We start from the raw sequence: 27,747 nt of genomic DNA on the forward strand, positions 1-27,747 counted from the left end.
CACATCACTAAGGAATTATCATGGTCCACATACACCAACACAGTCGTGAAGAAGGAACGACAACATCTCTTCCCCCTCAGGAGGCTGCTAAGATTCAGCATGGGGCCCTCAGATCCTCAAAAAGTTATACATCTCTACAATTGAGAGCATACCTCTTGGTATGGCAACTGCTTGGCGTCCGACTGCAAGACATTACAGAGGGTAATGAGTATGGCCCAGTACATCACTGGGGCCGATCTCCCTGCCATCCAGTACTTCTACACCAGACAAGGTGTCAGATGAAGAAACCTAAAAATTGTCAAAGACTCCAGCCACCCGTCATAGACTGTTATTTCAATTACCTTACAGCAAGCGGTACCGATGCACCAAGTCTGGAACCAATTAGGACCCTGAACAGCTTTACCCCCAAGCCATAAGGCTGATAAATAGCTAATTAAATAGTACCTGGATTATCTGCATTACCTTTTTTCACATATTATTGCTTTGACCATTTATTATCTTATTAAATTATTATTATTATTATTATTATTTTATTATTTTTATTATTATTTTATTATTATTTTATTATTTATTATTTTTATTATTATTATTATTATTTTTTTTATTTTTATTATTATTACTATTATTATATTATTATTATTATTATTATTATTTTATTACATTGTGTATTTATTCCTTGTGTTATAATGTTTCTATTATTTTTCCTCTGCATTGTTGAGAAAGGGCCTGTTGGTAAAGCTCACTGTTTACACCTGTTGTTTACGAAGCATGTGACCAATGACATTTGAGTTGACTTGGTAATGGACAAATGTATTCAAATGTATTGACCCTCCTGCAGTCCCTTCGCTGTGGATCAGGCATGTTCCCTCCTCTGCTTCCTGAAGTCAACAATCAACTATTTTGTTTTGCTGACATTGAGGGAGAGGTTGTTGTCCGGACACCACTATTTCACTTACCTCCTCCCTATAGGCTGACTGTCCAGGCCTACACCACAATGCCAGTTCACTTACCTCCCTCCCTATAGGCTGACTCGTCGTTGTTGGTTATCAGGCCTACAACCGTGATGTCGGACCATGGAGACTAGATGATGGAGTTGGTGTCAGGCCTAAAGCCACACAGTGATGGAGTTGGTGTGAACAGGGAGTACAGCAGAGGACTGAGGACACACCCCTGGGGGGGCCCTGTGTTGAGTCAGTGTGGAGGATGACTTGTTGTCAATCCTCACAGCCTGTGGTCTGCCCATCAGGAAGTCCAGGATCCAGTTGCAGAGGGTGGCGTCCTGACCCAGGGCTCTGAGCTTGGTGTCCTGACCCAGGGCTCTGAGCTTGGTGTCCTGACCCAGGGCTCTGAGCTTGGTGTCCTGACCCAGGGCTCTGAGCTTGGTGTCCTGACCCAGGGCTCTGAGCTTGGTGTCCTGACCCAGGGCTCTGAGCTTGGTGTCCTGACCCAGGGCTCTGAGCTTGGTGTCCTGACCCAGGGCTCTGAACAGGGTCCTGACCCAGGGCTCTGAGCTTGGTGTCCTGACCCAGGGCTCTGAGCTTGGTGTCCTGAGGAACCAGGGCTCTGAGCTTGCTGAACTGTAGTCAATGAACAGCATTCTCACATGGGTGTTCCATCACAACACGTTATTTGTTTATTATACAACGTTTGGGTCTAATCCTGAATGCTGATTGGTTAAAACCGCATTCCAGACGGTGTCTATTCCACAAGTTACCACCGGCTAAATCTAGGATGTTAAAATGCCCATTTACTCTGTTCCATCAGACTGCACAATCCACAGTCTCATCAGCCCAGCCAGGCAATTTATAAACTTGATCTCCACTATAAAAAGCATCTAGACATTATCTCACATTTCTTTTAGACTAACATGTAGTTTTCAACAGCTTGGATTTGAATAAATCTCTCTGACATTTGCAAAAAAAAATAAAAAATTCTAATTCGATCTCCACCAGTCCCATTGAAGTGAACGTGTCGGGGACGAGAGACAGGCAGCGTTTCTCAGCCAGTCAAAATCAGGAATCAGTTGGCATCATTTTGATGGATATATGCAAAAAAAATGTAAATTGAAAAAAGGTCAAACAAAACGAAGTGCAGCTAGTTTGCAGACTTTCCTCGACGAACTACACCCCGGTGTCAATATATCCTCCAAACACCAGCTTCTCGGGCCTTAACACCTAAACGCCAACTGCTTGAGAGTGCTTAGTCATTATGAGTATAATGTGTGTTAGACCGAGCTGAATACATGGGTTGAAATCTGGTTTGAGTGGATTCATGGATCATGGATTGATGTGATTTAAAGTGGGGTGAGGTCCCCCTCTACTGGCCGGATATTGTAACTACAGTGATCCAGTTCTACTCCTGAAATAGTTTACTGTCTCGGCCCTGCCTGTGGTTTTGTTGGGTGTTTTGTAACTCTGATAGGCCTATTCATTAATTAGTCTCGGTCCAGCCTCGGGGTTTATCGAGGGTTTTGAAACTTTGATAGACCTATTACTTAATTAGTATGTTCAGCCTGGGGCTTTATCAGGGGGATTTGCAAATCTGATAGGCCTATTCCTTAATTCATGCTTCTGAATGTTGCAAGAATCTCCCCCACATATGTCCTATAGACCAGACGTGGTTATTACTCTGACGTAGATACGATCTAAACCCTCTATGAATGTATTGTGAATGTTTATAAACGCGTTAATCGACCCTGCCACACGAGCATGCTTTTGCGGCACAGTCGATAGCGCGCCGGACCTCGGGCTCGATGGTCGAGGGTTCGAGACCTGCTCCCTGGCTCGTCTTTCTTGAAGGCAGGGCACATTGAAAATAATAATTGGTACGAATCAATATTTTTAACGACATACTTCTGAGATAATGTCCGTGTGGTTGAACTGTTGGAACCAACACACCACTTTGAAGCCGTGTTTCCTGGTATTACAGGAAAACAGCTATGAAGTTTCCTGGTATTATGAGGCTCAATCAAAGAGTCCTCAGTCAGTGGCTGGGGCTTCTTGATATCACGTCATACTACTAATTATTTGACATGCTTTTTGATTCAGGGTGAATCCAAGTCCGCTTTAAAAAGTCACTATGACTGTTTGATTTCAGAAGGTAGTAGTGATAGAGGATTTTCGACCAGCAGACAATTTCGTTAGATTTGGGTAGGTAACAAGGGCTTTTAATCATAATGCTTTATAGTGTACACACTATTGTACTTTGATGGTAAACTATTGGCGGTGAGTTTGTTTGTAAAGAGTATTATGTTTAGCTTATATTTTAACAGAAGACCACTCTACTCCCGGAACTTGATGGTTTTATGAAATTGTAGTAATAGCCAATGCCTGCTAATCACTACTCTTATATTGACACACAGGTGAATTAATTGTTCATAAGTATATTCAACATGTAAGATACCTAGTAGCTTAGTTTATACCACTTTCTCGGATTCGATCCATATCTGGGCGCGAACTCGACCTCAGCCTTCTTCCATTAAAAGACGGTCATGTTACCTCAACAGCTAACTAATGAGGCGATGTAAGCGGGACACCTCGGCTAAGGAGTAAGTTTGACACATCTCCATGTGCTACGCTAGCCACTATAATAAAACACGCCTGGCTTACACTCTTCATAAAATGTCAAATTTATCAACATTGCAGAAACTATTCTAAAATACTACTTATGAACAATGTAGATGTTCCTACGCATAGAAAAAGTGTGATTTGTTTCACTTTTTCTATTTAAAATAAATAAACAAATCACACTTTTCTATGCGTAGGAACATTCTACATTCCGTTCATAAGTAGTATTTTAGAATAGTTTCTAGCAATGTTGATAAATTAGGCCCCCCTATATATATATATATATATATATATATATATATATATATATATATATATATATATATTTATACAATGGTTTAATTCATAATGAATTAATCTGATATATATATATATATATATATATATTATATATTTCAATATATATTTTCCATATATTGACAATAATTTATATTTAACTTAACTTCATTATGAATTCAATATTAATTAACCTTTATTTAACTAGGCAAGTCAGTTAAGAACAAATTCTTTGGGGAACGATATCTGATAAACCAATCTGTACTTTCTGTAAAAGTACCACCGGTCTCTAAAAACGCGCTCTGATGAATGCAGTGTACCAGATCTTGTAACAGCGCATGATCAGCCATCTCTCATGTGATTTCCATTATCTCAGTCTTTTATAGTATTTCTACAATGGTTTAACTTTAACACTTGCCTCTAATTTAACAAATGACTGTACACTATATGGATTATTATCATAACAAATGCACTGATGTGGTCAAATGATATATAGCCTGTCAATATGTGTTGCATGAATTCACAATTGAAATACAATTAAATCGAAAAATGATTTAATTATTACTCGGAAGAATTTCACACATTTTCAACATATATTTTCCACACGCTTGACAAGCAGTTCCCTTATTCCACCACTTGGCACTGTGCCTACGCATGTTTATGGCTGTGCGTACATTTACTCAGTCACGCTCAAGCAAACGTTCATATTGATTCATCTCACAATTTGCGTGGAAATTATCCCACGCGTGGTTTATGCACAGATTTGTGCCTGCACATGGTTGATACATGAGGCCCCTGAAATTCATGATGTTTAAATGTATGTAAGTAATACATGGATATCCTAATAGTGAAAATAAAAATCACATTAACGCCGAATAATATATTTCATTTTGTATTTATTACTCAAACGTATTGATGGATTTGTTTTTGGTGAATAATTTATTTTTTGTGAAATATGAAGTTTTAATATGACAGATTAGCGGAAGTACGCGTGTATTTCTTTAAATCCACATCCGGTTCTCAGTCAACAATGAAAGTGAACTTGCTGGGGAAATAACAAGGGAATGTATAGTATTTCATTACGTATTAAGTTTTCTTAGGGAGTTGAGAAAATTGAGTAGGATTTCCACTTTGCCTGTCTTTGGTCCACACTCCAGTCCAGTTGGTGGCGGTAGTGCACCTTAAAGTTGGTTTCCAAACGCCATATATAAAATCCACAGAAGATGAAACAACGAGTCCTGTGTTTTGAAATCTGACTCCGCTACAGGACTGTGACAGCTGTGCATCGTTTCATCTCGCTAAGTTATCTTACAGGGAGAGACAAGTTTCATTAACGAGTTATATTGGCACTTCCCCCACAATGGAAGAAGCAGGATACAAAGCCATGGCTTCGGCTACTTCAGGTGCAACCTTTTACCCTATTTTCTTTAGTCCACTTTCCGACTTATTAGTTTGCTAGCTAGCTGCTAGTCCCACACCAGTAGACAACTAACGTTAGCTAGCTGCTAGTCCCACACCAGTAGACAACTAACGTTAGCTAGCTGCTAGTCCCACACCAGTAGACAACTAACGTTAGCTAGCTGCTAGTCCCACACCAGTAAACAACTAACGTTAGCTAGCTGCTAGTCCCACACCAGTAGACAACTAACGTTAGCTAGCTGCTAGTCCCACACCAGTAAACAACTAACGTTAGCTAGCTGCTAGTCCCACACAACTAACAGTAGACAACTAACGTTAGCTAGCTGCTAGTCCCACACCAGTAGACAACTAACGTTAGCTAGCTGCTAGTCCCACACCAGTAAACAACTAACGTTAGCTGCTGCTAGTCCCACACCAGTAGACAACTAACGTTAGCTAGCTGCTAGTCCCACACCAGTAAACAACTAACGTTAGCTAGCTGCTGCCCACACCAGTAGACAACTCCCACTGCCAGTCCCAGACAACCAGTAACAACTAACGTTAGCTAGCTGCTAGTCCCACACCAGTAGACAACTAACGTTAGCCCACACCAGTAGACAACTAACGTTAGCTAGCTCCCCACACCAGTAGACAACTAACGTTAGCTAGCTGCTAGTCCCACACCAGTAGACAACTAACGTTAGCTAGCTATCCGGTCAGTCTTAGGTTTTTAGGAGTAATGGCCTGGTCCTACCTAGCCTGGGCAGCTGTTAGTGGGTTTATGATGGAGATCCATAAAGCCCACCAGCCGCTGCTCAGACTAGCCTGGTCCGAGTTCTCCCTGGTGTATCAATGTGCCCACAGCAGTTGGCAAGACAGTACAAACAGACCTTGGACCAGGCTACTAACCGTCCCCTGTAAGCCATCTGTCATGTAACTAAACCAGTGCCCAAGGTAATGTCGATGACTTCCACAGGTTCTATTCACTTCTTCCACGATGATTTTTGAGGATGAGATACAAATGAAAGAATACCTCATGACGATGACTGATATGATCGTGTTGTGTGCCACCCTGGCCATCTCCCTCTTCTTCTGGATCATTTCCATCACAGCCAGCACATATTACGGTAAGACACACCTGCCTGCGTGGACATGCTCACACACACACCTTGTCAGTCATGTCCAGTGTTTTCCCTACCGTTGTGGGTTATAAAAGCTTGTTAACCCTTTTAAAATAATAATAAATGTTCTGCATAAATGTCATCAGATCTTCATCTAAGTCCTATTTCTAATAATAGATCAAGTTCATCTGATTTAAACTAATAAAACACAAACAATTGTCCTTTTGAATTTCTTTATTGAGAAAATTGATCCAACATTACATTTCTTTGTGGGGGGGAAAAAAGTATGTAAATCTCAAGATTTAATGAGCTCAAAGTGGATTAAAGTAGTCAAAAGTTTAGTATTTGGTCCCATATAGAAGATGTTTCAGAACACTTCTAAATTCATCTTGATAGTGCCATGATTAAGAAAAAAACACGAATGAATCATGAATCCGGATGAGTGAGAAGTTTAGAGGCTGCAAAACATGCTCTCACGGTTACCCATAAGAGGGGAGAATGTTTTGTTGCAGAAATCGACAATGCTAAAGAGTGCAAACTCTCAACACTATATAAGCAAGATGGGCCCCCCTTCCTAGCTCTGTTGGGCCCCCTTCCTAGCTCTGTTGGGCCCCCTTCCTAGCTCTGCTGCCCCCCCCTCCCCGCCTAGTTCTGTTGCCCCCTGCCTAAAAAGAGAGGCTTCTATTCACCTCATTCCAGAATATAGACAAGGAGAGATGGTTTCAGTAGTAGTTTGTTAAAGAGGATGAAGCACGACTTGATGAAACACTGATTATTATCTAGAGCTATAACCTAATTCAATGTGTCATTCCAGGCACTCTCCAGCCGGTGTCTCCGTGGCGATGGTTGTTCTCCATCCTGGTTCCTCTGACTCTCACCACACGGGCCCTGAAGAAGAGGAGTCTGGACCACGGCGGAGCCCTGGGAGGTAAACAAACAATGGAACATAAATCAACTAATCAAAATAAAAACCTTCCTGCTCAGGAGGTATTCTATGACTTTCAGCGGAAGAACTTCCTGTGTCTTCACCTTGTAGTTCTGTGTGTTTAATCAATCAAAACGTGTTATGACAGCCTCACCTACATGTTAATTCCCACGGATGTGTTGTGCAACCAGAAGCACGCCCCGGCACTTACTTAGGTCTACTTCATGTAGGAATTCAGCAGGGAGAATATGTATCGAATGAAAAATATCACTTTTATATACAGATGTTTAAGTTAACCAGGCAAGTCAGTTAAGGAAAAACATCTTATTTACAATGACTAGGAACAGTGGGTTTACTGCCTTGTTCAGGGGAACAGTGGGTTTACTGCCTTGTTCAGGGGAACAGTGGGTTTACTGCCTTGTTCAAGGGAACAGTGGGTTTACTGCCTTGTTCGGGGGAACAGTGGGTTTACTGCCTTGTTCGGGGGAACAGTGGGTTTACTGCCTTGTTCGGGGGAACAGTGGGTTTACTGCCTTGTTCGGGGAACAGTGGGTTTACTGCCTTGTTCGGGGGAACAGTGGGTTTACTGCCTTGTTCGGGGAACAGTGGGTTTACTGCCTTGTTCGGGAACAGTGGGTTTACTGCCTTGTTCGGGGAACAGTGGGTTTACTGCCTTGTTCGGGGGAACAGTGGGTTTACTGCCTTGTTCGGGGAACAGTGGGTTTACTGCCTTGTTCGGGGAACAGTGGGTTTACTGCCTTGTTCGGGGAACAGTGGGTTTACTGCCTTGTTCGGGGAACAGTGGGTTTACTGCCTTGTTCGGGGAACAGTGGGTTTACTGCCTTGTTCGGGAACAGTGGGTTTACTGCCTTGTTCGGGGAACAGTGGGTTTACTGCCTTGTTCGGGGAACAGTGGGTTTACTGCCTTGTTCGGGGAACAGTGGGTTTACTGCCTTGTTGGGAACAGTGGGTTTACTGCCTTGTTCGGGGAACAGTGGGTTTACTGCCTTGTTCGGGGAACAGTGGGTTTACCTTGTCAGCTTGGGATTCGATCCAGCAACCTTTCGGTTACTGGCCCAACGCTCTAACCATTAGGCTCCCTGCCGCCCCAATATGACAAATATGGGAAAAAAATAGTTGTTGTGTGTTGATGCAATGTCTTCCACTATATTCTCAATCCCTCGTGGGACCAACTGCTTATCTATTGGTCCTGTGGCGACTCGCCTACTCAGGAATGGAAGGTGCTCAACCAACAAGTCTGAACAGTTTACAACGGCTGCCTGGGGGAATTACTTCCAGACTGAAGTACAGTCCTTCAGTTTCACCAGGTCTGCACACGGAATAAGAGCTTCCCTTCCCTTAAACAGACTCACTTGGCGTGGAGGACTCTAGATGACTGCTTTTCCTTCTTAAGGATTCGGACAGGATCAGGCTTTGACTGTAAAAAGGGGACAGGTTTTGCCAGCTTCATATTATGGAAGAGGATCTTCTGAACGATAACTGCACAGCAGATAATCTGCCCTTGTATACATTCTACGCCTCTGTGATGATTGTGGAGTTCACCCTGGCTCTGCCTCTTAACCTCTCAGTGCTTTACCTCTTCATCTTCAAGCTGGAGTTCTGGAAGCTGAACTCCAACAACCTTTTCCTGTTCAATCTGGTGTTGGCTGACCTCCTTCTGCTGGGCTGTTTGCCAGTGAACGCCTACAACTTTCTACGCGAGAGCGACAGAGTGTGGACGGAAAGATCTGCAAAGCCATGCTCTTTATGCTGTTTCTGAACCGAGGCGCCAGTATCGGCTTCCTGGCTGTGATTTCACTCGATCGCTACTTCAACGTGGTTCATCCTGGGAACAAGGACTTTGTCCTCAAAAAGTCCCCTCATATATCTGTGGTCATCTGGCTACTACTGCTCCCTTTGACGGTCCCCACCATGCTGAAGACCGGCTGCTGTAGCAGTCATGGGGACATCACTGACACTCTGAGAGAGGTTGTGTTCTTCACCCAGATTCTCATCCCTTTCTTTGTGTTGGTGTACTGCACGGTCCGCATTGTCAACAGACTCAAAAAGAAGACGGTAGGTGACAGGACCAAGCTGCGTCGAGCAGTGTTTCTGGTCACCTCTGTCATGCTGCTCTTTTCTCTCTGTTTCCTGCCTTGTACCATCGCTAGAATTGTTCTGTTGACTGTCCGAGCCATGGATTTAGACAATGCTGAGAATATAGCTGTTCAGGTCTATGATGGTTTCATAGTGTTTTCCCACATGGACTGTCTAGTGGACCCAATTGTGTACTGTTTAAGCAGCACTAAGTTCAAACGCCTCTACCTGTCAACGTATTGCCCCTGTCTACTGAGAAACAACGCAGAAACGGTTGAAAGGACAAACCCCACACGAACCAACTTAAATCTAAAACGTAACAACAACACACTGTAGCTAGTAGTCTAAAACGCAACAACACACTGTAGCTAGTAGTCTAAAACGCAGCAACAACAACACTGTAGCTAGTAGGTAATGATACTTCTGGGTGTGGGCGTGGTTGTGGGTGTGGTCGTGGGCGTGGCCACAGTTTTTAAAGGGTTTCTTGCAGTTATACACTTTAATGGGGCTGAGAATTTTTTTGTATTAAAAAAAAAAAGAGAATTTTCTGCAATTCTACACATTTGACCATATGGCTTATGTCATATAACTAAAACTTTGTTAAAACAAGTCTATTGGGGCCCCATGCCAGGACATTTTTTAAAAAACATTTTAGATTCTCTCTCACTGTCTAGTTTTTTTATTTTGGTGATTGTTAGTTCTCAAAAATGATCTTATTTCAAAAGATATCGCTCCGTTTATCTTTTCTACATACTTTCTATCTGGTTTTAGTCGTTTTAAGTTCACACTGAAAACGTTTTCACCATGTTCATCTGTTTTGATGTGGCGGCCCGCCGCTGCTAAATGAATATAGGGGAAGCACTGGCATGTTCAGCTTTTGTTTGCCAAATCAGACTGTGATTCAATACGGGTTTCTGTTATGATCAGTCATCGGTTTCGTTCACCTGTGAAATCATCATGTTACATGCCAAGAGTGTGCAAAGCTGTCATCAAAGCAAAGTGTGGCTACTTTGAAGAATCTCAAATATAAAACATTTTGTTTTAACACTTTTTTGGTTACTACATGATTCCATATGTATTATTTAATGGTCTCTCGACTGGTACTGCATAATACTATTTTGTACATGCTTTGTTTGTTGATGAAACAATGTCCAATGTTTCCACATTAATTAGTTATTTTGAATATGAAATGCCAACCAAATAAAGATTGCCATTTCAAAAGCAAAGACTTGATAACGTGAATAATTTGCTGCAAGGCAGCATGGGAACAAAGAAACAGCAAGCAGAAACTGAGCAGAAATGTTTTAAAACATCCTTAAAAAATATCATTCATGTTTTATCTTCCTCATTTAAAAAAAATGTGTAATAATTTGTTGGGTGAGTTTGAGTTTGAGATTTGATGGATCTATATATATATTTATATTATATATATATTATATATATATATTATATTATATATATTATATTTATATATTATATATATATATAATATATATATTGATCCATCAAATCTCAAACTCACCCAACAAATTATTAGGGGAAAAAACTATTAAAGATTTTGTTAATGAGGCTCTTTGATCAGATGACCTCATACCATTTGTATGTCTCCGTGTCCAGTATGAGGGAAGTTACATGTAATTTTGTGAGCCAACGCTAACTAGCATCACCCATCTACTTCAAAGCAATGTGCTATCTACATCTTAACTTCCTTTATACTGGACATGGAGACATAATGTTATCCGAGAGTTCATCGGACTCTGGGGAAGTACATAAAGGGCCTCGTTGCCAATATCCCAAGTATCAGTTTAACCTTAGGAGTCTCTGTTGTGTGTTTTAATGCTATTATTAATTCTAAGATTCATCCCACACAGTTCCAGCAGCCCCAGGCGTATGCGTGTGAGAAGAGGGGTTGCCCCTGATGTCAGTCACACGTTAGCCAGGCCATCAGCAGTCCTCGTGATCTGGATCTGAGAGGAATTAATTAGTCACCATTCTTTTAATCAGGGTCTGTGCTGAATCACATTATTCAACTGACTAAAGCAGTTTATTCATGTACTAATTGGTACATTCCACAGCAGAATAGCCCATAAATATTTTTGGTATAACAGATTGTTCTTGCAATTCTCACAAGGAAACTGTGAGGAATGTTTTTTTGACATTTTGTATCCCAAACTATTTTTAAGAAAATCATGAGGGAGGTGTTAATTTTAGGCTCTTTTTAAACCTATTCATGCCTCCTGTAAGACCCTATGACCCTTGAACCGTACATGATACAGACATTTTGGAGTCAATATACTCCGTGTCCTCTCAAATATGGAGTACATCAACATTTATTTTTGAATCTAATCACATTTACTTTACCCAACATAACAAAAATATGAATATTAATTTGACAATATACTCCTCAACGTGGGTTCTCTAGTACTTTTGAAGATATAAACCCATTTTATACATAGAAATGTGCATTATAGGTAATTGACCAATGACATGATTGCACATTCAGCAAATCACCAGCAGGGGGAGTTTAAAGAAAACAACCGTTTTCCCCCATTCACTGTGTTGGTGTTCATAAAATGTATCATAACTTAAATCAGCAGAGAGCCCACTCTGGCAATGTGATGTATTTGTAGAGTATATTGTCCCAAACAATATAAAATGAACTAAATTTTAAAAAAAGTTCATTTTCAGATATTCATTTGAATATTTAATGTTGAATAAATGAATGCAATAATAAAAAATCAAGACATACTCCATATGACACACTATAAGGAGTATGTTGACAACAACACAGATCATAGGGTCTTACAGGAGGCATATATACAGTAGGTCTAAAAAGGGCATAAAATGGCCACTTTCATCATGATTTTCTCAAACATACCGAGAGAGTAGAGGTTCTGTAGCACTGTTCTGATAAGGTAGTTAGACCTAGTTTGTAACCTGGTCCCAGATCTGTCAGAGCCGGCTCCCGTGGTCATAACAACGGCCCAAAGAGTTGGCTATGAACAAGTACAAACAGATCTGGGATCAGGTAAGAGTGTTTTGAGTTGTATTGTTTTCATGCTTTTGTTCCCTGTCCCCTACAGCCCTGCTGGTCGGCTTCATCCTCACCATGGCCAACATAAGTTTCTTCTCTGCCCTGCTGGCTTTCTTCATCACTTCCTCCAAGCTGACACGCTGGAAAGGAGACGTCAAGAAGAAACTAGACTCGGATTATAAAGAAGGTAACGAGTTACAGCAGCTAGGACAGCGGCTAGGACAGCAGTTAGGCCAGCAGCTAGGACAGCGGCTAGGCCATCAGCTAGGCCATCAGCTAGGCCATCAGCTAGGCCATCGGCTAGGCCATCAGCTAGGACATCGGCTAGGCCATCAGCTAGGCCATCAGCTAGGCCAGCAGCTAGGCCAGCGGCTAGGCCAGCAGCTAGGACATCGGCTAGGCCATCGGCTAGGACAGCGGCTAGGACAGCGGCTAGGACAGCGGCTAGGCCAGCGGCTAGGCCCATCGGCTAGGCCATCAGCTAGGACATCGGCTAGGCCATCGGCTAGGACAGCGGCTAGGCCATCAGCTAGGACATCGGCTAGGCCAGCGGCTAGGCCCATCGGCTAGGCCATCGGCTAGGCCATCGGCTAGGCCATCGGCTAGGCCCATCGGCTAGGCCAGCGGCTAGGCCAGCGGCTAGGCCATCGGCTAGGCCATCGGCTAGGCCATCGGCTAGGCCAGCGGCTAGGACAGCGGCTAGGCCAGCGGCTAGGCCAGCGGCTAGGCCAGCGGCTAGGCCAGCGGCTAGGCCATCTGCTAGGCCATCGGCTAGGCCAGCGGCTAGGCCATCGGCTAGGCCAGCGGCTAGGACAGCGGCTAGGACAGCGGCTGGCCATCGGCTAGGCCATCGGCTAGGCCATCGGCTAGGCCATCGGCTAGGCCAGCGGCTAGGGACAGCGGCTAGGACAGCGGCTAGGCCAGCGGCTAGGACAGCGGCTAGGACAGCGGCTAGGCCAGCGGCTAGGCCAGCGGCTGGGCCAGCGGCTGGAGCCAGCGGCTAGGCCAGCGGCTGGGCCATCTGCTAGGCCATCGGCTGGCCAGCGGCTGGGCCAGCGGCTAGGCCAGCGGCTAGGCCAGCGGCTAGGCCATCTGCTAGGCCATCGGCTGGGCCAGCGGCTAGGACAGCGGCTAGGACAGCGGCTAGGCCAGCGGCTGGCCAGCGGCTAGCCAGCGGCTGGGCCAGCGGCTGAGGCCATCTGCTAGGCCATCGGCTGGGCCAGCGGCTAGGCCATCGGCTAGGCCATCGGCTAGGCCATCGGCTAGGACAGCGGCTAGGACAGCGGCTAGGCCATCGGCTAGGCCATCGGCTAGGCCATCGGCTAGGACAGCGGCTAGGCCATCGGCTAGGCCATCGGCTAGGCCATCTGCTAGGCCATCTGCTAGGCCATCTGCTAGGCCATCGGCTAGGCCATCGGCTAGGCCATCGGCTAGGCCATCGGCTAGGCCATCGGCTAGGCCAGCAGCTAGGCTTAATGACTCTCGAGATAGTCAGGCCACACTCCAGTAAGCAACAGCCCGCTACTGGATTGCATAGTCTGCCTCAGTCAGTAATATCTGGTTTATTTTTTTATTTTTTTAAACACCTGCGTAAGTCATTTGTCCTTAAAGGGATAGTTCACCTGTTTTGAAGTGTATCTTATTTAACAAGGAAACCCACCCCCAGGGAAGTCAAAAGGAAGTGAAACATTTTGGAGGTGAACTATCATTTTAATGTGTGTCCCCTTTGCCCTCCAGGTGGTCAGAGGAACTGGGTGCAGGTGTTCTGTAATGGTGGTGTCCCCACAGAGCTGGCGCTGCTATATATGATCGAGGTCAATCAGTCAATGAATTATATATTTGAATACATATAACAGCTGCCTCAGCCAAGTGAGCCGGCCACACATCTGTCACTCATCTGAGGTTATTTCCTTTGTGTGGTCCTGGTTCTAGGTGGGTCCAGGGGAGATGCCGGTGGACTTTGGGAAGCAGTACTCAGCCTCCTGGATGTGTCTGTCTCTGCTGGGCGCCTTGGCCTGCTCTACGGGGGACACCTGGGCTTCAGAGGTGGGGCCCGTCCTCAGTCAGACCAAACCCCGCCTCATCACCTCCTGGAGAGAGGTTCCTACAGGTACACACACACACACACACACACACACACACACACACACACACACACACACACACACACACACACACACACACACACACACACACACACACACACACACACACACACCTGGGAATCAGGGGTGAGGCACGCCCTCAGTCAGACCAAACCCAGGCTCATCACCTATGTAAAGGGCCATAGAGAGAGAGTGTGTGTGTGTGTGTGTGTGTGTGTGTACTACCATTCAAAAGTTTGGGGTCACTTAGAAATGTCCTTGTTTTTATGGAATATCTACATAGGTGTTCAGAGGCCCATTGTCAGCAACCATCACTCCTGTGTTCCAATGGCACGTTGTGTTAGCTAATCCAAGTTTATCATTTTAAAAGGCTAATTGATCATTAAAACTATTTTGCAATTATGTTAGCACAGCTGAACTTTTGTGCTGATTTTAAAGAAGCAATTACAACTGGCCTTCTTTAGACTAGTTGAGTATGTGGAGCATCAGCATTTGTGGATTTGATTACGGACTCAAAATGGCCAAAAACAAAGACCTTTCTTCTGAAACTCGTCAGTCTATTCTTGTTCTGAGAAATAAAGGCTATTCCATGAGAGAAATTGCCAAGAAACTGAAGATCTCGTACAACGCTGTGTACTCCTCCCTTCACAGAACAGCGCAAACGGTCTCTAACCAGAATAGAAAGAGGAGTTGGAGGCCCCGGTGCACAACTGAGCAAGAGAACAAGTACATTAGTGTGTCTAGTTTGAGAAACCGATGCCTCACAAGTCCTCAACTGGCAGCTTCATTAAATAGTACCCGCAAAACACCAGTCTCGAAGTCAACAGTGAAGAAGCGACTCCGGGATACTGGCCTTCTAGACAGAGTTGCAAAGAAAAAGCCACATCTCAGACTGGCCAATAAAAATAAAAGATTAAGATTGGCAAAAGAACACAATCTTAATATTTTATTTCTTTGGCCAGTCTGAGATATGCCTATCTAGATATTCCATTTAAAAAAATCAGCCGTTCCCAGCTACTATAATCATTTACAACACTAACAATGTCTACACTGTATTTCTGATCAATTTGATGTTATTTTAATGGACAAAAAAAAATGTGCTTTTCTTTCAAAAACAAGGACATTTCTAAGTGACCCCAAACTTTTGAAATTTAGTATATTTATGCAATGTAAAAATTTGGACACCTACTCATTCCAGGGTTTTCTTTATTATTACTGTTTTCTACATTGTAGAATAAGTGAAGACAAACTATGAAATAACACACATGGAATCATGTAGTGTTAAACAAATGAAAATATATTTTATATTTGAGATTCTTCAAAGTAGCCACACTTTGCTTTGATGACAGCTTTGCACATGCTTGGTATTCTCTCAACCAGCTTCATGAGGTAGTCACCTGGAATGCATTTCAATTAACAGGTGTCCCTTGTTAATTTGTGGAATTTCTTTCCTTCTTAATACGTTTGAGCCAATCGGTTGTGTTGTGAAAAGGAAGATAGCCCTATTTGGTATGAGACCAAGTCCATATTATGGCAGGAACAGCTCAAATTAGCAAAGAGAAACAACAGTCCATCATTACTTTAAGACAGGAAGGTCAGTCAATCTGGAAAATATCATGAACTTTGAAAGTTTCTTCCTGTGCGGTCCCAAAAACCACCAAGCGCTACGATGAAACTGGCTCTCATGAGGACCGCCACAGGAAAGGAAGACCCAGAGGTACCTCTGCCTCAGGATAAGTTCATTAGAGTTAACTGCACTTCAGATTGCAGCCTAAATAAACGCTTCACGGAGTTCAAATAACAGATACATCTCAACATCAACTGTTCAGAGGAGACTGCGTGAATCAGGCCTTCATGGTCGAATTACTGCAAAGAAACCACTACTAAAGGACACGAATCATAAGAAGAGACTTGCTTGGGCCAAGAAATACGATCAATGGACATTAGACCGATGGAAATGTGTTCTTTGGTCTGAAGGGTCCAAATTTGAGATGTTTGGCTCCAACTTCTGTGTCTTTGTGAGACGCAGAGGAGGTGAATGGAAGATCTCTGCATCTGTGGTTCCCCCCGTGAAGCATGGAGGAGGAGGCGATGTGATGGTGCTTTGCTGGTGACACTGTCAATGATTTATTTAGAAATCAAGGCACACTTAACCAGCATGGCAACCACAGCATTCTGCAACGATACGCCATCCCATCTGGTTTGCGCTTAGTGGGACTAGCATTTTGTTTTTCAACAGGGCAATGACCCAACACACCTCCAGGCTATGTAAGGGCTATTTGAGCAAGAGGGAGAGTGATGGAGTGCTGCATCAGATGACCTGGCCTCCACAATCATCTGACCTCAAGCCAAATGAGATGGTTTGGGATGAGTTGGACCGCAGAGTGGAAAAGCAGCCAACAAGTGCTCAGCATATGTGGGAACTCCTTCAAGACTGTTGGAAAATCATTTCTCGTGAAGCTGGTTGAGAGAATGCCAAGAGTGTGCAAAGCTATCAAGGCAAATGGTAGCTGCTTTGAAGAATATACAATATATACTACATGATTCCATATGTGTTATTGCATCATTTTTTCTTCACTATTGTTTTACAATGTAGAAAATAGTCAAAAATTAAGAACCCCTGGAATGAGTAGTTGTGTCCACACTATAGACTGGTACTATAGGTCAGTGTATTTGCACAGGAAGAACTCTCAACCAACTGGGAATTATTTGAAAAACTTTAAACCCGTGTTCTGCGATTACTAAAACTTACTGTATGCTTCCCAGTTGAAACCGTTCGTGCATACTGTACATTTAGTGATGTTTTTGTTCATTTTGGTGTCTACCCCCTTCCTCAGAGATTTCGTCAACAATAGGGATTTTTCAATTAAGTGTTTGTTGTCATTCAACGACAGACAACTAGTTTTCATACATATTTTTTTTCACTTGAGAAATACTACATCAAACATTTAGATGTAAAATTGCTTCCTCTGCAAAGATGACAGATGTCTGGAGTGTCAACTTGTGACTGTTATTGATATATATATATATATATAGAGAGAGAGAGAGTCTCTGTCAGGTCTGTCAATGGTCAGGGTTGGTTCACGCCCTGTGAGGCCTGTATGTGGGTGGTGTTAAATAGTGATGCAAGCCCGGCTAGCTCAGTCGGTAGAGCATGAGACTCTTAATCTCAGGGTCGTGGGTTCGAGCCCCACGTTGGGCGCTAAATGCTTTTGATTCGAAAGCCTTTCTTCTGATAAATGCGAGCAAATCAAATGTTATTTGTGTGATATAATACACAGTACCAGTCAAACGTTCACTCACTTACTCATTCAAGGTTTTTTTTTAAATTAATTTGCAACAATTTCTACATACCTGTCTTTGCATTGTCATTATGGGGTATTATGTGTAGATTGCTGAGGATGTTTTATTTAATCCATTTGAGAATAACGCTGTAAGGTAACACATTTGGGGGGAAACCAAGGGGTCTGAATACTAACCAACCTGGTCTGACAGTTATTACATGTTGGTGTGTTATTTACCAACCTGGTCTGACAGTTATTACATGTTGGTGTGTTATTTACCAACCTGGTCTGACAGTTATTACATGTTGGTGTGTTATTTACCAACCTGGTCTGACAGTTGTGTTATTTTGCGATGTTGTGGGTTGTGTCTCCAAGCCCGGCTAGCTCAGTCGGTAGAGCATGAGACTCTTAATCTCAGGGTCGTGGGTTCGAGCCCCACGTTGGGCGCTGACCTTTTGATTTGGATAACATTGATCCTCAGAGGCTTGGGCCTCGTTTCCTGGACACAGATTATAGTCCTCCACTGAAAAGCACTACCTCTGAACAATATCAAATGGACATGTTTTTTAGACTAGGACTTCATGGGTGTCTGGGAAACCAGCCTTAGAGGTATAGTGGTTAATACACATGCAACATAGTATTGGTTGACTGTTGCTTCATCACCCTAGGGATAAGTACATGGGTGATGAAATAGAGGACTGCTGAAATCCAAGATTCAGGGTTGGTTCAGACCCTGAGATCTGTCAGTGAGCAGGGTTGGTGCACGCCCTGTGAGGCCTGTATGTGGGTGGTGTTAAATAGTGATGCAAGCCCGGCTAGCTCAGTCGGTAGAGCATGAGACTCTTAATCTCAGGGTCGTGGGTTCGAGCCCCACGTTGGGCGCTGACCTTTTGATTTAAAAGCCTTTCTTCGGATAAATGCGAGCAAATCAAATGTTATTTGTGTGATATGATACACAGTAACCAGTCAAACGTTCACTCACTTACTCATTCAAGGGTTTACTTTTAATAAATTTGCAACAATTTCTCCATACCTGTTTTCGCGTTGTCATTATGGGGTATTATGTGTAGATTGCTGAGGATGTTTTATTTAATCCATTTGAGAATAACGCTGTAAGGTAACACATTTGGGGGAAAACCAAGGGGTCTGAATACTAACCAACCTGGTCTGACAGTTGTGTTATTTTGCGATGTTGTAGGTTGTGTCTCCAAGCCCGGCTAGCTCAGTCGGTAGAGCATGAGACTCTTAATCTCAGGGTCGTGGGTTCGAGCCCCAAGTTGGGCGCTGACCTTTTGATTTGGATAACATTGATCCTCAGAGGCTTGGGCCTCGTTTCCTGGACACAGATTATAGTCCTCCACTGAAAAGCACTACCTCTGAACAATATCAAATGGACATGTTTTTTAGACTAGGACTTCATGGGTGTCTGGGAAACCAGCCTTAGAGGTATAGTGGTTAATACACATGCAACATAGATGACCAGTATTGGTTGACTGTGTTGCTTCATCACCCTAGGGATAAGTACATGGGTGATGAAATAGAGGACTGCTGAAATCCAAGATTCAGGGTTGGTTCAGACCCTGAGATCTGTCAGTGAGCAGGGTTGGTGCACGCCCTGTGAGGCCTGTATGTGGGTGGTGTTAAATAGTGATGCAAGCCCGGCTAGCTCAGTCGGTAGAGCATGAGACTCTTAATCTCAGGGTCGTGGGTTCGAGCCCCACGTTGGGCGCTGACCTTTTGATTTAAAAGCCTTTCTTCGGATAAATGCGAGCAAATCAAATGTTATTTGTGTGATATGATACACAGTAACCAGTCAAACGTTCACTCACTTACTCATTCAAGGGTTTACTTTTAATAAATTTGCAACAATTTCTCCATACCTGTTTTCGTTATCATTATGGGGTATTATGTGTAGATTGCTGAGGATGTTTTATTTAATCCATTTGAGAATAACGCTGTAAGGTAACACATTTGGGGGAAAACCAAGGGGTCTGAATGCTTTTTGAGGGCACTTGGATATACAGTGAGGGAAAAAAGTATTTGATCCCCTGCTGATTTTGTACGTTTGTCCACTGACAAAGAAATGATCAGTCTATAATTTTAATGGTAGATTTATTTGAACAGTGAGAGACAGAATAACAACAACAAAATCCAGAAAAACACATGTCAAAAATGTTATAAATTGATTTGCATTTTAATGGGGGAAATAAGTATTTGACCCCTCTGCAAAACATGACTCGGTACTTGGTGGAAAAACCCGTGTTGGCAATCACAGAGGTCAGACGTTTCTTGTAGTTGGCCACCAGGTTTGCACACATCTCAGGAGGGATTTTGTCCCACTCCTCTTTGCAGATCTTCTCCAAATCATTAAGGTTTCGAGGCTGACGTTTGGCAACTCGAACCTTCAGCTCCCTCCACAGATTTTCTATGGGATTAAGGTCTGGAGACTGGCTAGGCCACTCCAGGACCTTAATGTGCTTCTTCTTGAGCCACTCCTTTGTTGCCTTGGCCGTGTGTTTTGGGTCATTGTCATGCAGGAATACCCATCCCAGACCCATTTTCAATGCCCTGGCTGAGGGTAGGCGGTTCTCACCCAAGATTTGACTGTACATGGCCCCGTCCATCGTCCCTTTGATGTGGTGAAGTTGTCCTGTCCCCTTAGCAGAAAAAAACAGTTATTACATGTTGGTGTGTTATTTACCAACCTGGTCTGACAGTTATTACACATTGGTGTGTTATTTATCAACCTGGTCTGACAGTTATTACATGTTGGTGTGTTATTTACCAACCTGGTCTGACAGTTATTACATGTTGGTGTGTTATTTACCAACCTGGTCTGACAGTTATTACATGTTGGGCTGGTGGGTTATTTACCAACCTGGTCTGACAGTTATTACATGTTGGGCTGTGGTTATTTACCAACCTGGTCTGACAGTTATTACATGTTGGGCTGGTGGGTTATTTACCAACCTGGTCTGACAGTTATTACATGTTGGGCTGTGGTTATTTACCAACCTGGTCTGACAGTTATTACATGTTGGGCTGTGGTTATTTACCAACCTGGTCTGACAGTTATTACATGTTGGGCTGTGGTTATTTACCAACCTGGTCTGACAGTTATTACATGTTGGTGTGTTATTTACCAACCTGGTCTGACAGTTATTACATGTTGGTGTGTTATTTACCAACCTTACCAACCTGGTCTGACAGTTATTACATGTTGGTGTGTTATTTACCAACCTGGTCTGACAGTTATTACATGTTGGGCTGTGGTTATTTACCAACCTGGTCTGACAGTTATTACATGTTGGTGTGTTATTTACCAACCTGGTCTGACAGTTATTACATGTTGGTGTGATATTTATCAACCTGGTCTGACAGTTGTGTTATTTTGCGATGTTGTGGGTTGTGTCTCCAAGCCTGGCTAGCTCAGTCGGTAGAGCATGAGACTCTTAATCGCAGGGTCGTGGGTTCGAGCCCCACGTTGGGCGCTGACCTTTTGATTTGGATAACATTGATCCTCAGAGGCTTGGGCCTCGTTTCCTGGACACAGATTATAGTCCTCCACTGAAAAGCACTACCTCTGAACAATATCAAATGGACATGTTTTTTAGACTAGGACTTCATGGGTGTCTGGGAAACCAGCCTTAGAGGTATAGTGGTTAATACACATGCAACATAGATGACCAGTATTGGTTGACTGTGTTGCTTCATCACCCTAGGGATAAGTACATGGGTGATGAAATAGAGGACTGCTGAAATCCAAGATTCAGGGTTGGTTCAGACCCTGAGATCTGTCAGTGAGCAGGGTTGGTTCACGCCCTGTGAGGCCTGTATGTGGGTGGTGTTAAATAGTGATGCAAGCCCGGCTAGCTCAGTCGGTAGAGCATGAGACTCTTAATCTCAGGGTCGTGGGTTCGAGCCCCACGTTGGGCGCTGACCTTTTGATTTAAAAGCCTTTCTTCGGATAAATGCGAGCAAATCAAATGTTATTTGTGTGATATGATACACAGTAACCAGTCAAACGTTCACTCACTTACTCATTCAAGGGTTTACTTTTAATAAATTTGCAACAATTTCTCCATACCTGTTTTCGCGTTATCATTATGGGGTATTATGTGTAGATTGCTGAGGATGTTTTATTTAATCCATTTGAGAATAACGCTGTAAGGTAACACATTTGGGGGAAAACCAAGGGGTCTGAATGCTTTTTGAGGGCACTTGGATATACAGTGAGGGAAAAAAGTATTTGATCCCCTGCTGATTTTGTACGTTTGTCCACTGACAAAGAAATGATCAGTCTATAATTTTAATGGTGGGTTTATTTGAACAGTGAGAGACAGAATAACAACAACAAAATCCAGAAAAACACATGTCAAAAATGTTATAAATTGATTTGCATTTTAATGGGGGAAATAAGTATTTGACCCCTCTGCAAAACATGACTTAGTACTTTGTGGAAAAACCCGTGTTGGCAATCAGAGGTCAGACGTTTCTTGTAGTTGGCCATCAGGTTTGCACACATCTCAGGAGGAATTTTGTCCCACTCCTCTTTGCAGATCTTCTCCAAATCATTAAGGTTTCGAGGCTGACGTTTGGCAACTCAAACCTTCAGCTCCCTCCACAGAATTTATATGGGGTTAAGATCTGGAGACTGGCTAGGCCAATGGGCAGCGTTGGTTCACGCCCTGTGAAGGCTGTATGTGGGTGGTGTTAAATAGTGATGCAAGCCCGGCTAGCTCAGTCGGTAGAGCATGAGACTCTTAATCTCAGGGTCGTGGGTTCGAGCCCCACGTTGGGCGCTAAACTTTTGATTTGAAAGCCTTTCTTCTGATAAATGCGAGCAAATGATATGTTATTTCTCACATGTTCCGATTACAACAGATAGACCTTACATTGAAATGCTTCCTGATTACAACAGATAGACCTTACATTGAAATGCTTCCTGACAAGGTCTTAACCAACAATGCAGATCAACAAATAGAGTTAAGAAAATATTAACCAAATAAAACTAAAGTAAAAAATGAAATAAAATGTAACCTTAAAGAACAATAACGAGGCTATAATAACGAGGCTATAATAACGAGGCTATAATAACGAGGCTATATACAGGGGCACCGGTTCGTCAGACACGAGAGGCTTGGTTGCAAAGAAAATCTGTTGACTGACTGTTCAGTCAACAACTTTTCACATTGAGAATAAGACTGTGGGTGAAATGCAGAAGGGTTGGAGTCAGTTCATTGAAATGTAATGTAAATAATGTCTATCTATTGACATCTCCACTAACAACTATTCACAGTGTTGCGTAACTGACTATGGCAGGTGATGTGAAAACTAGAAGGGGCGGGGGTTCCTGACTCATTTTGACATTCCTATGTGCTGGGGAATTCCAGCTACCCTCAGGCCCGGCTAGCTCAGTCGGTAGAGCATGAGACTCTTAATCTCAGGGTCGTGGGTTCGAGCCCCACGTTGGGCGGTTGTGTTTTGCGTTGAGTGCTCTCCTCTGAGACAGACTTTGACACAGTTTCAAAGTAGATCCATTAATCACTTCCTGTAAATAGTGTAGTCTTGCTGCATCCTGTTCCTAACAATGCTCCTCCCCATGAGACTAGTGAAACAACATGGTGTTAACTGTTCAACTGTTCTTTTCACAGGGACCAATGGAGGAGTGACCCCAGTGGGTCTACTGGCTAGCTTCCTGGGGGGCCTGGCAGTGGGCGTGGCTTACTATATCTCTCAGATCCTATTGGTCCGTGACCTGCACCTGGCTGATCCCCAGTGGCCAATCATAATCTATGGAGCCATGGCTGGCCTAATGGGGTCCATGTTGGACTCTGTCCTGGGAGCACACTGGCAGTACTCAGGTGGGTCTGTCAACGATGAGTTATTCATGTGTTATTATCAGGGATTAGTTATTATCAGGGATTAGTTATTCACGTTATTATCAGGGATTAGATATTCACGTTATCAGGGATTAGTTATTCACGTTATTATCAGGGATTAGATATTCACGTTATTATCAGGGATTAGATATTCACGTTATCAGGGATTAGTTATTCACGTTATTATCAGGGATTAGATATTCACGTTATCAGGGATTAGTTATTCACGTTATCATCAGGGATTAGTTATTCACGTTATTATCAGGGATTAGATATTCACGTTATCATCAGGGATTAGTTATTCACGTTATCAGGGATTAGTTATTCACGTTATCAGGGATTAGTTATTCACGTTATCAGGGATTAGATATTCACGTTATCAGGGATTAGTTATTCACGTTATCAGGGATTAGATATTCACGTTATCAGGGATTAGTTATTCACGTTATCAGGGATTAGATATTCACGTTATCAGGGATTAGTTATTCACGTTATTATCAGGGATTAGTTATTCACGTTATTATCAGGGATTAGTTATTCACGTTATCAGGGATTAGATATTCACGTTATCAGGGATTAGTTATTCACGTTATCAGGGATTAGTTATTCACGTTATTATCAGGGATTAGATATTCACGTTATCAGGGATTAGATATTCACGTTATTATCAGGGATTAGTTATTCACGTTATCAGGGATTAGATATTCACGTTATCAGGGATTAGTTATTCACGTTATCAGGGATTAGTTATTCACGTTATTATCAGGGATTAGTTATTCACGTTATCAGGGATTAGATATTCACGTTATCAGGGATTAGTTATTCACGTTATCAGGGATTAGATATTCACGTTATTATCAGGGATTAGTTATTCACGTTATCAGGGATTAGTTATTATCAGGGATTAGTTATTCACGTTATCAGGGATTAGTTATTCACGTTATTATCAGGGATTAGATATTCACGTTATTATCAGGGATTAGATATTCACGTTATTATCAGGGATTAGATATTCACGTTATTATCAGGGATTAGTTATTCACGTTATCAGGGATTAGTTATTCACGTTATCAGGGATTAGTTATTCACGTTATCAGGGATTAGATATTCACGTTATCAGGGATTAGATATTCACGTTATTATCAGGGATTAGTTATTCACGTTATCAGGGATTAGTTATTCACGTTATCAGGGATTAGTTATTCACGTTATCAGGGATTAGATATTCACGTTATCAGGGATTAGTTATTCACGTTATTATCAGGGATTAGATATTCACGTTATCAGGGATTAGTTATTCACGTTATCAGGGATTAGTTATTCACGTTATCAGGGATTAGATATTCACGTTATTATCAGGGATTAGTTATTCACGTTATCAGGGATTAGTTATTCACGTTATCAGGGATTAGATATTCACGTTATTATCAGGGATTAGATATTCACGTTATTATCAGGGATTAGATATTCACGTTATCATCAGGGATTAGTTATTCACGTTATCAGGGATTAGATATTCACGTTATCATCAGGGATTAGTTATTCACGTTATTATCAGGGATTAGTTATTCACGTTATTATCAGGGATTAGATATTCACGTTATTATCAGGGATTAGTTATTCACGTTATTATCAGGGATTAGATATTCACGTTATCAGGGATTAGATATTCACGTTATCAGGGATTAGTTATTCACGTTATTATCAGGGAAAAGTATAAATAACTACAGATATTGAATATATACTATATATATTCAGACCCCTCATCTTTTTTCACATTTTGTTAAGTTACAGCCTTATTCTAAAATATGTATATTTTTAAAGTCAATCTACACACGATGCCCCATAATGACAAAGCAAAAACTGTTGTAGAAATTTGAGCAAAAAAAAAAAAAAAAATCATATATAATTTACATAAGTATTCAGACCCTTTACTCGGTACTTTGTTGAAGCACCTTTGGCAGCGATTACAGCCTAGATTCTTCTTGGGTATGATGCTACAAGCTTGACACAACTGTATTTGGGGAGTTTCTCCCATTCTTCTCTGCAGATCCTCTCAAGCTCTGTCAGGTTGGATGGGGAGCGTCACTGCACAGCTATTTTTTAGGTCTTCAGAGATGTTCGATCAGGTTCAAGTCCGGGCTCTGGCTGGGCCACTAAAGGACATTCAGAGATTTTTCCCGAAGCCATGTCGTCTTGGCTATGTGCTTAGGGTCATTGTCCTGTTGGAAGGTGAAATTTGGCCCCAGTCTGAGATCCCAAGGGCTCTGGAACAGGTTTTCATCAAGGATCTCTCTGTACTTTGCTCTGTTCATCTTTCCCTTGATCCTGACTAGTCTCCCAGTCCCTGTCGCTGAAAAACATCCCCACATCATGATGCTGCCGCCACCATGCTTCACTGTCTTAGATGGTGCCAGGTTTCCTCCAGATGTGACACTTGACTTTCAGGCCAAAGAGTTCAATCTTGGTTTCATCAGACCAGATAATCTGGTTTCTCATGGTACCCATCCCCAGATCTGTGCCTTGACACAATCCTGTCTCTGAGCTCTACGGACAATTACCATGTCCGTGTGTCTTGGTTGTTGCTCTGACCTGCACTGTTAACTGTGATACCTTTTATATAGACAGGTGTGTGCCTTTCCAAATCATGTCCAATCAATTGAATTTACCACAGGTGGACTCCAATCAAGTTGTAGAAACATGTCAAGGATGATCAATGGAAACAGGATTAATCTGAGCTCAATTTCGAGTCTCATAGCAAATAAGGTATCTGTTTATTTTTTTATACATTTGCAAAAATGTCTAAATCTGTTTTCACTTTGTCGTTATGGGGCATTGTGGGCAGATATGTCTTCTTCGTTTAATACATTTTAGAATATGGCTGAAACAAAATGTGGGAAAAAGTCAAGGGGTCTGAATAATGTCTGAATGCACTGTGTGTGTTATTCATTTATTTGGATAAAAATGATTTATAGATGTTTGATATCCAAGTATTAGCAGGTGCTTGAAGTGTCTTTCTTGAATTTAAAACATTGCAGTCATTTAAAAAAAAACATGTCTTCTCCACTCTTACGGCTGTATGATGTCCCTTCTTCCCCAGGTTATGACGTAAGCCTGGGAAAGGTCGTGAACTATGCGTCTGTGACTACTAAGCGGATATGTGGGAAGCCTATCCTGGACAACAATGGCGTTAACCTCTTCTCTTCCATCATTGTAGCTCTGGTACTTCCTGGTGTTGCTTGGAGCTTCTGGCCTCACTAGGGAAGGAACTCTGTGCGCTTCAATGATTTTTGTATTTTGTAAAAAAAAAAAAATGTTTTGCTTGTTGTATTGAAGTCTAGTGTTTTTATACTTTACCTAGTATGGTGTAGCTTGCTGTCTAAGGAAATAGAGTTGCCATGCTACAACTAACCTTTACAACTCTGTGTTTGTCTTTGTGGTAATACATTTGTTGATCTTAGTTTAATCATCGAGATTTCAGTTGTTTCCTAAAATGCATTAAGTGTATGGACTATAGGAGAGGGATTTTTTGTTGGTTTGATTGATTGAATATTTTGCTAAACTTGTTGTAATACTCTTGAATAGGCCTACACCCTACACTAGAGAAGGGGGGAGAGAAGCCTACACCCTACACTAGAGAAGGGGGGAGAGAAGTGAAGGGGGGAGAGAAGCCTACACCCTACACTTGAGAAGGGGTGAGAGAAGCCTACACCCTACACTAGAGAAGGGGGGAGAGAAGTGAAGGGGGGAGAGAAGCCTACACCCTACACTTGAGAAGGGGTGAGAGAAGCCTACACCCTACACTTGAGAAGGGGGGAGAGAAGCCTACACCCTACACTAGAGAAGGGGTGAGAGAAGCCTACACCCTACACTTGAGAAGGGGTGAGAGAAGCCTACACCCTACACTTGAGAAGGGGTGAGAGAAGCCTACACCCTACACTTGAGAAGGGGTGAGAGAAGCCTACACCCTACACTAGAGAAGGGGGGAGAGAAGTGAAGGGGTGAGAAGCCTACACCCTACACTAGAGAAGTGAAGGGGGAGAGAAGTGAAGGGGGAGA

General features: G+C 42.7%; 1 protein-coding gene, 7 non-coding genes and 1 pseudogene across 8 annotated transcripts; all 9 read left to right on the forward strand.

The window, feature by feature from the left end:
• The first annotated feature begins 4,900 nt into the window (after positions 1-4,900).
• LOC123995974 (transmembrane protein 19-like) lies at positions 4,901-27,742 on the forward strand. Its single transcript, XM_046299626.1, has 8 exons — positions 4,901-5,245; positions 6,217-6,367; positions 7,176-7,289; positions 12,467-12,604; positions 14,155-14,231; positions 14,350-14,527; positions 23,461-23,670; positions 26,789-27,742. Exons 2-8 carry the CDS (start codon positions 6,238-6,240, stop codon positions 26,947-26,949), a joined length of 1,008 nt encoding a protein of 335 aa, XP_046155582.1. The 5' UTR covers positions 4,901-5,245; positions 6,217-6,237; the 3' UTR covers positions 26,950-27,742.
• Positions 8,575-10,573, forward strand: LOC123995977 (annotated as a pseudogene).
• Positions 17,652-17,724, forward strand: trnak-cuu. The gene has a single exon. It is a non-coding gene; the product is annotated as a tRNA-Lys (tRNA).
• trnak-cuu lies at positions 18,181-18,253 on the forward strand. Its single transcript has one exon. It is a non-coding gene; the product is annotated as a tRNA-Lys (tRNA).
• trnak-cuu lies at positions 18,616-18,688 on the forward strand. The gene has a single exon. It is a non-coding gene; the product is annotated as a tRNA-Lys (tRNA).
• On the forward strand, positions 19,463-19,535 carry trnak-cuu. The gene has a single exon. It is a non-coding gene; the product is annotated as a tRNA-Lys (tRNA).
• trnak-cuu lies at positions 21,670-21,742 on the forward strand. The gene has a single exon. It is a non-coding gene; the product is annotated as a tRNA-Lys (tRNA).
• On the forward strand, positions 22,536-22,608 carry trnak-cuu. Its single transcript has one exon. It is a non-coding gene; the product is annotated as a tRNA-Lys (tRNA).
• trnak-cuu lies at positions 23,210-23,282 on the forward strand. Its single transcript has one exon. It is a non-coding gene; the product is annotated as a tRNA-Lys (tRNA).
• Positions 27,743-27,747: the final 5 nt, after the last annotated feature.

Source organism: Oncorhynchus gorbuscha, linkage group LG14, assembly GCF_021184085.1.
Source record: "Oncorhynchus gorbuscha isolate QuinsamMale2020 ecotype Even-year linkage group LG14, OgorEven_v1.0, whole genome shotgun sequence".
In the NCBI taxonomy this organism is placed as follows: Eukaryota; Metazoa; Chordata; class Actinopteri; order Salmoniformes; family Salmonidae; genus Oncorhynchus; species Oncorhynchus gorbuscha.

Excerpts from the sequence above, each read along its gene's own strand:
- LOC123995974 (XM_046299626.1), top strand. The coding sequence starts at position 6,238 with ATGATTTTTGAGGATGAGATACAAATGAAAGAATACCTCATGACGATG. Across the intron at positions 6,368-7,175 it reads CACAGCCAGCACATATTACG|GCACTCTCCAGCCGGTGTCT; the intron begins GTAAGACACACC and ends GTGTCATTCCAG. Across the intron at positions 14,232-14,349 it reads CGCTGCTATATATGATCGAG|GTGGGTCCAGGGGAGATGCC; the intron begins GTCAATCAGTCA and ends TCCTGGTTCTAG.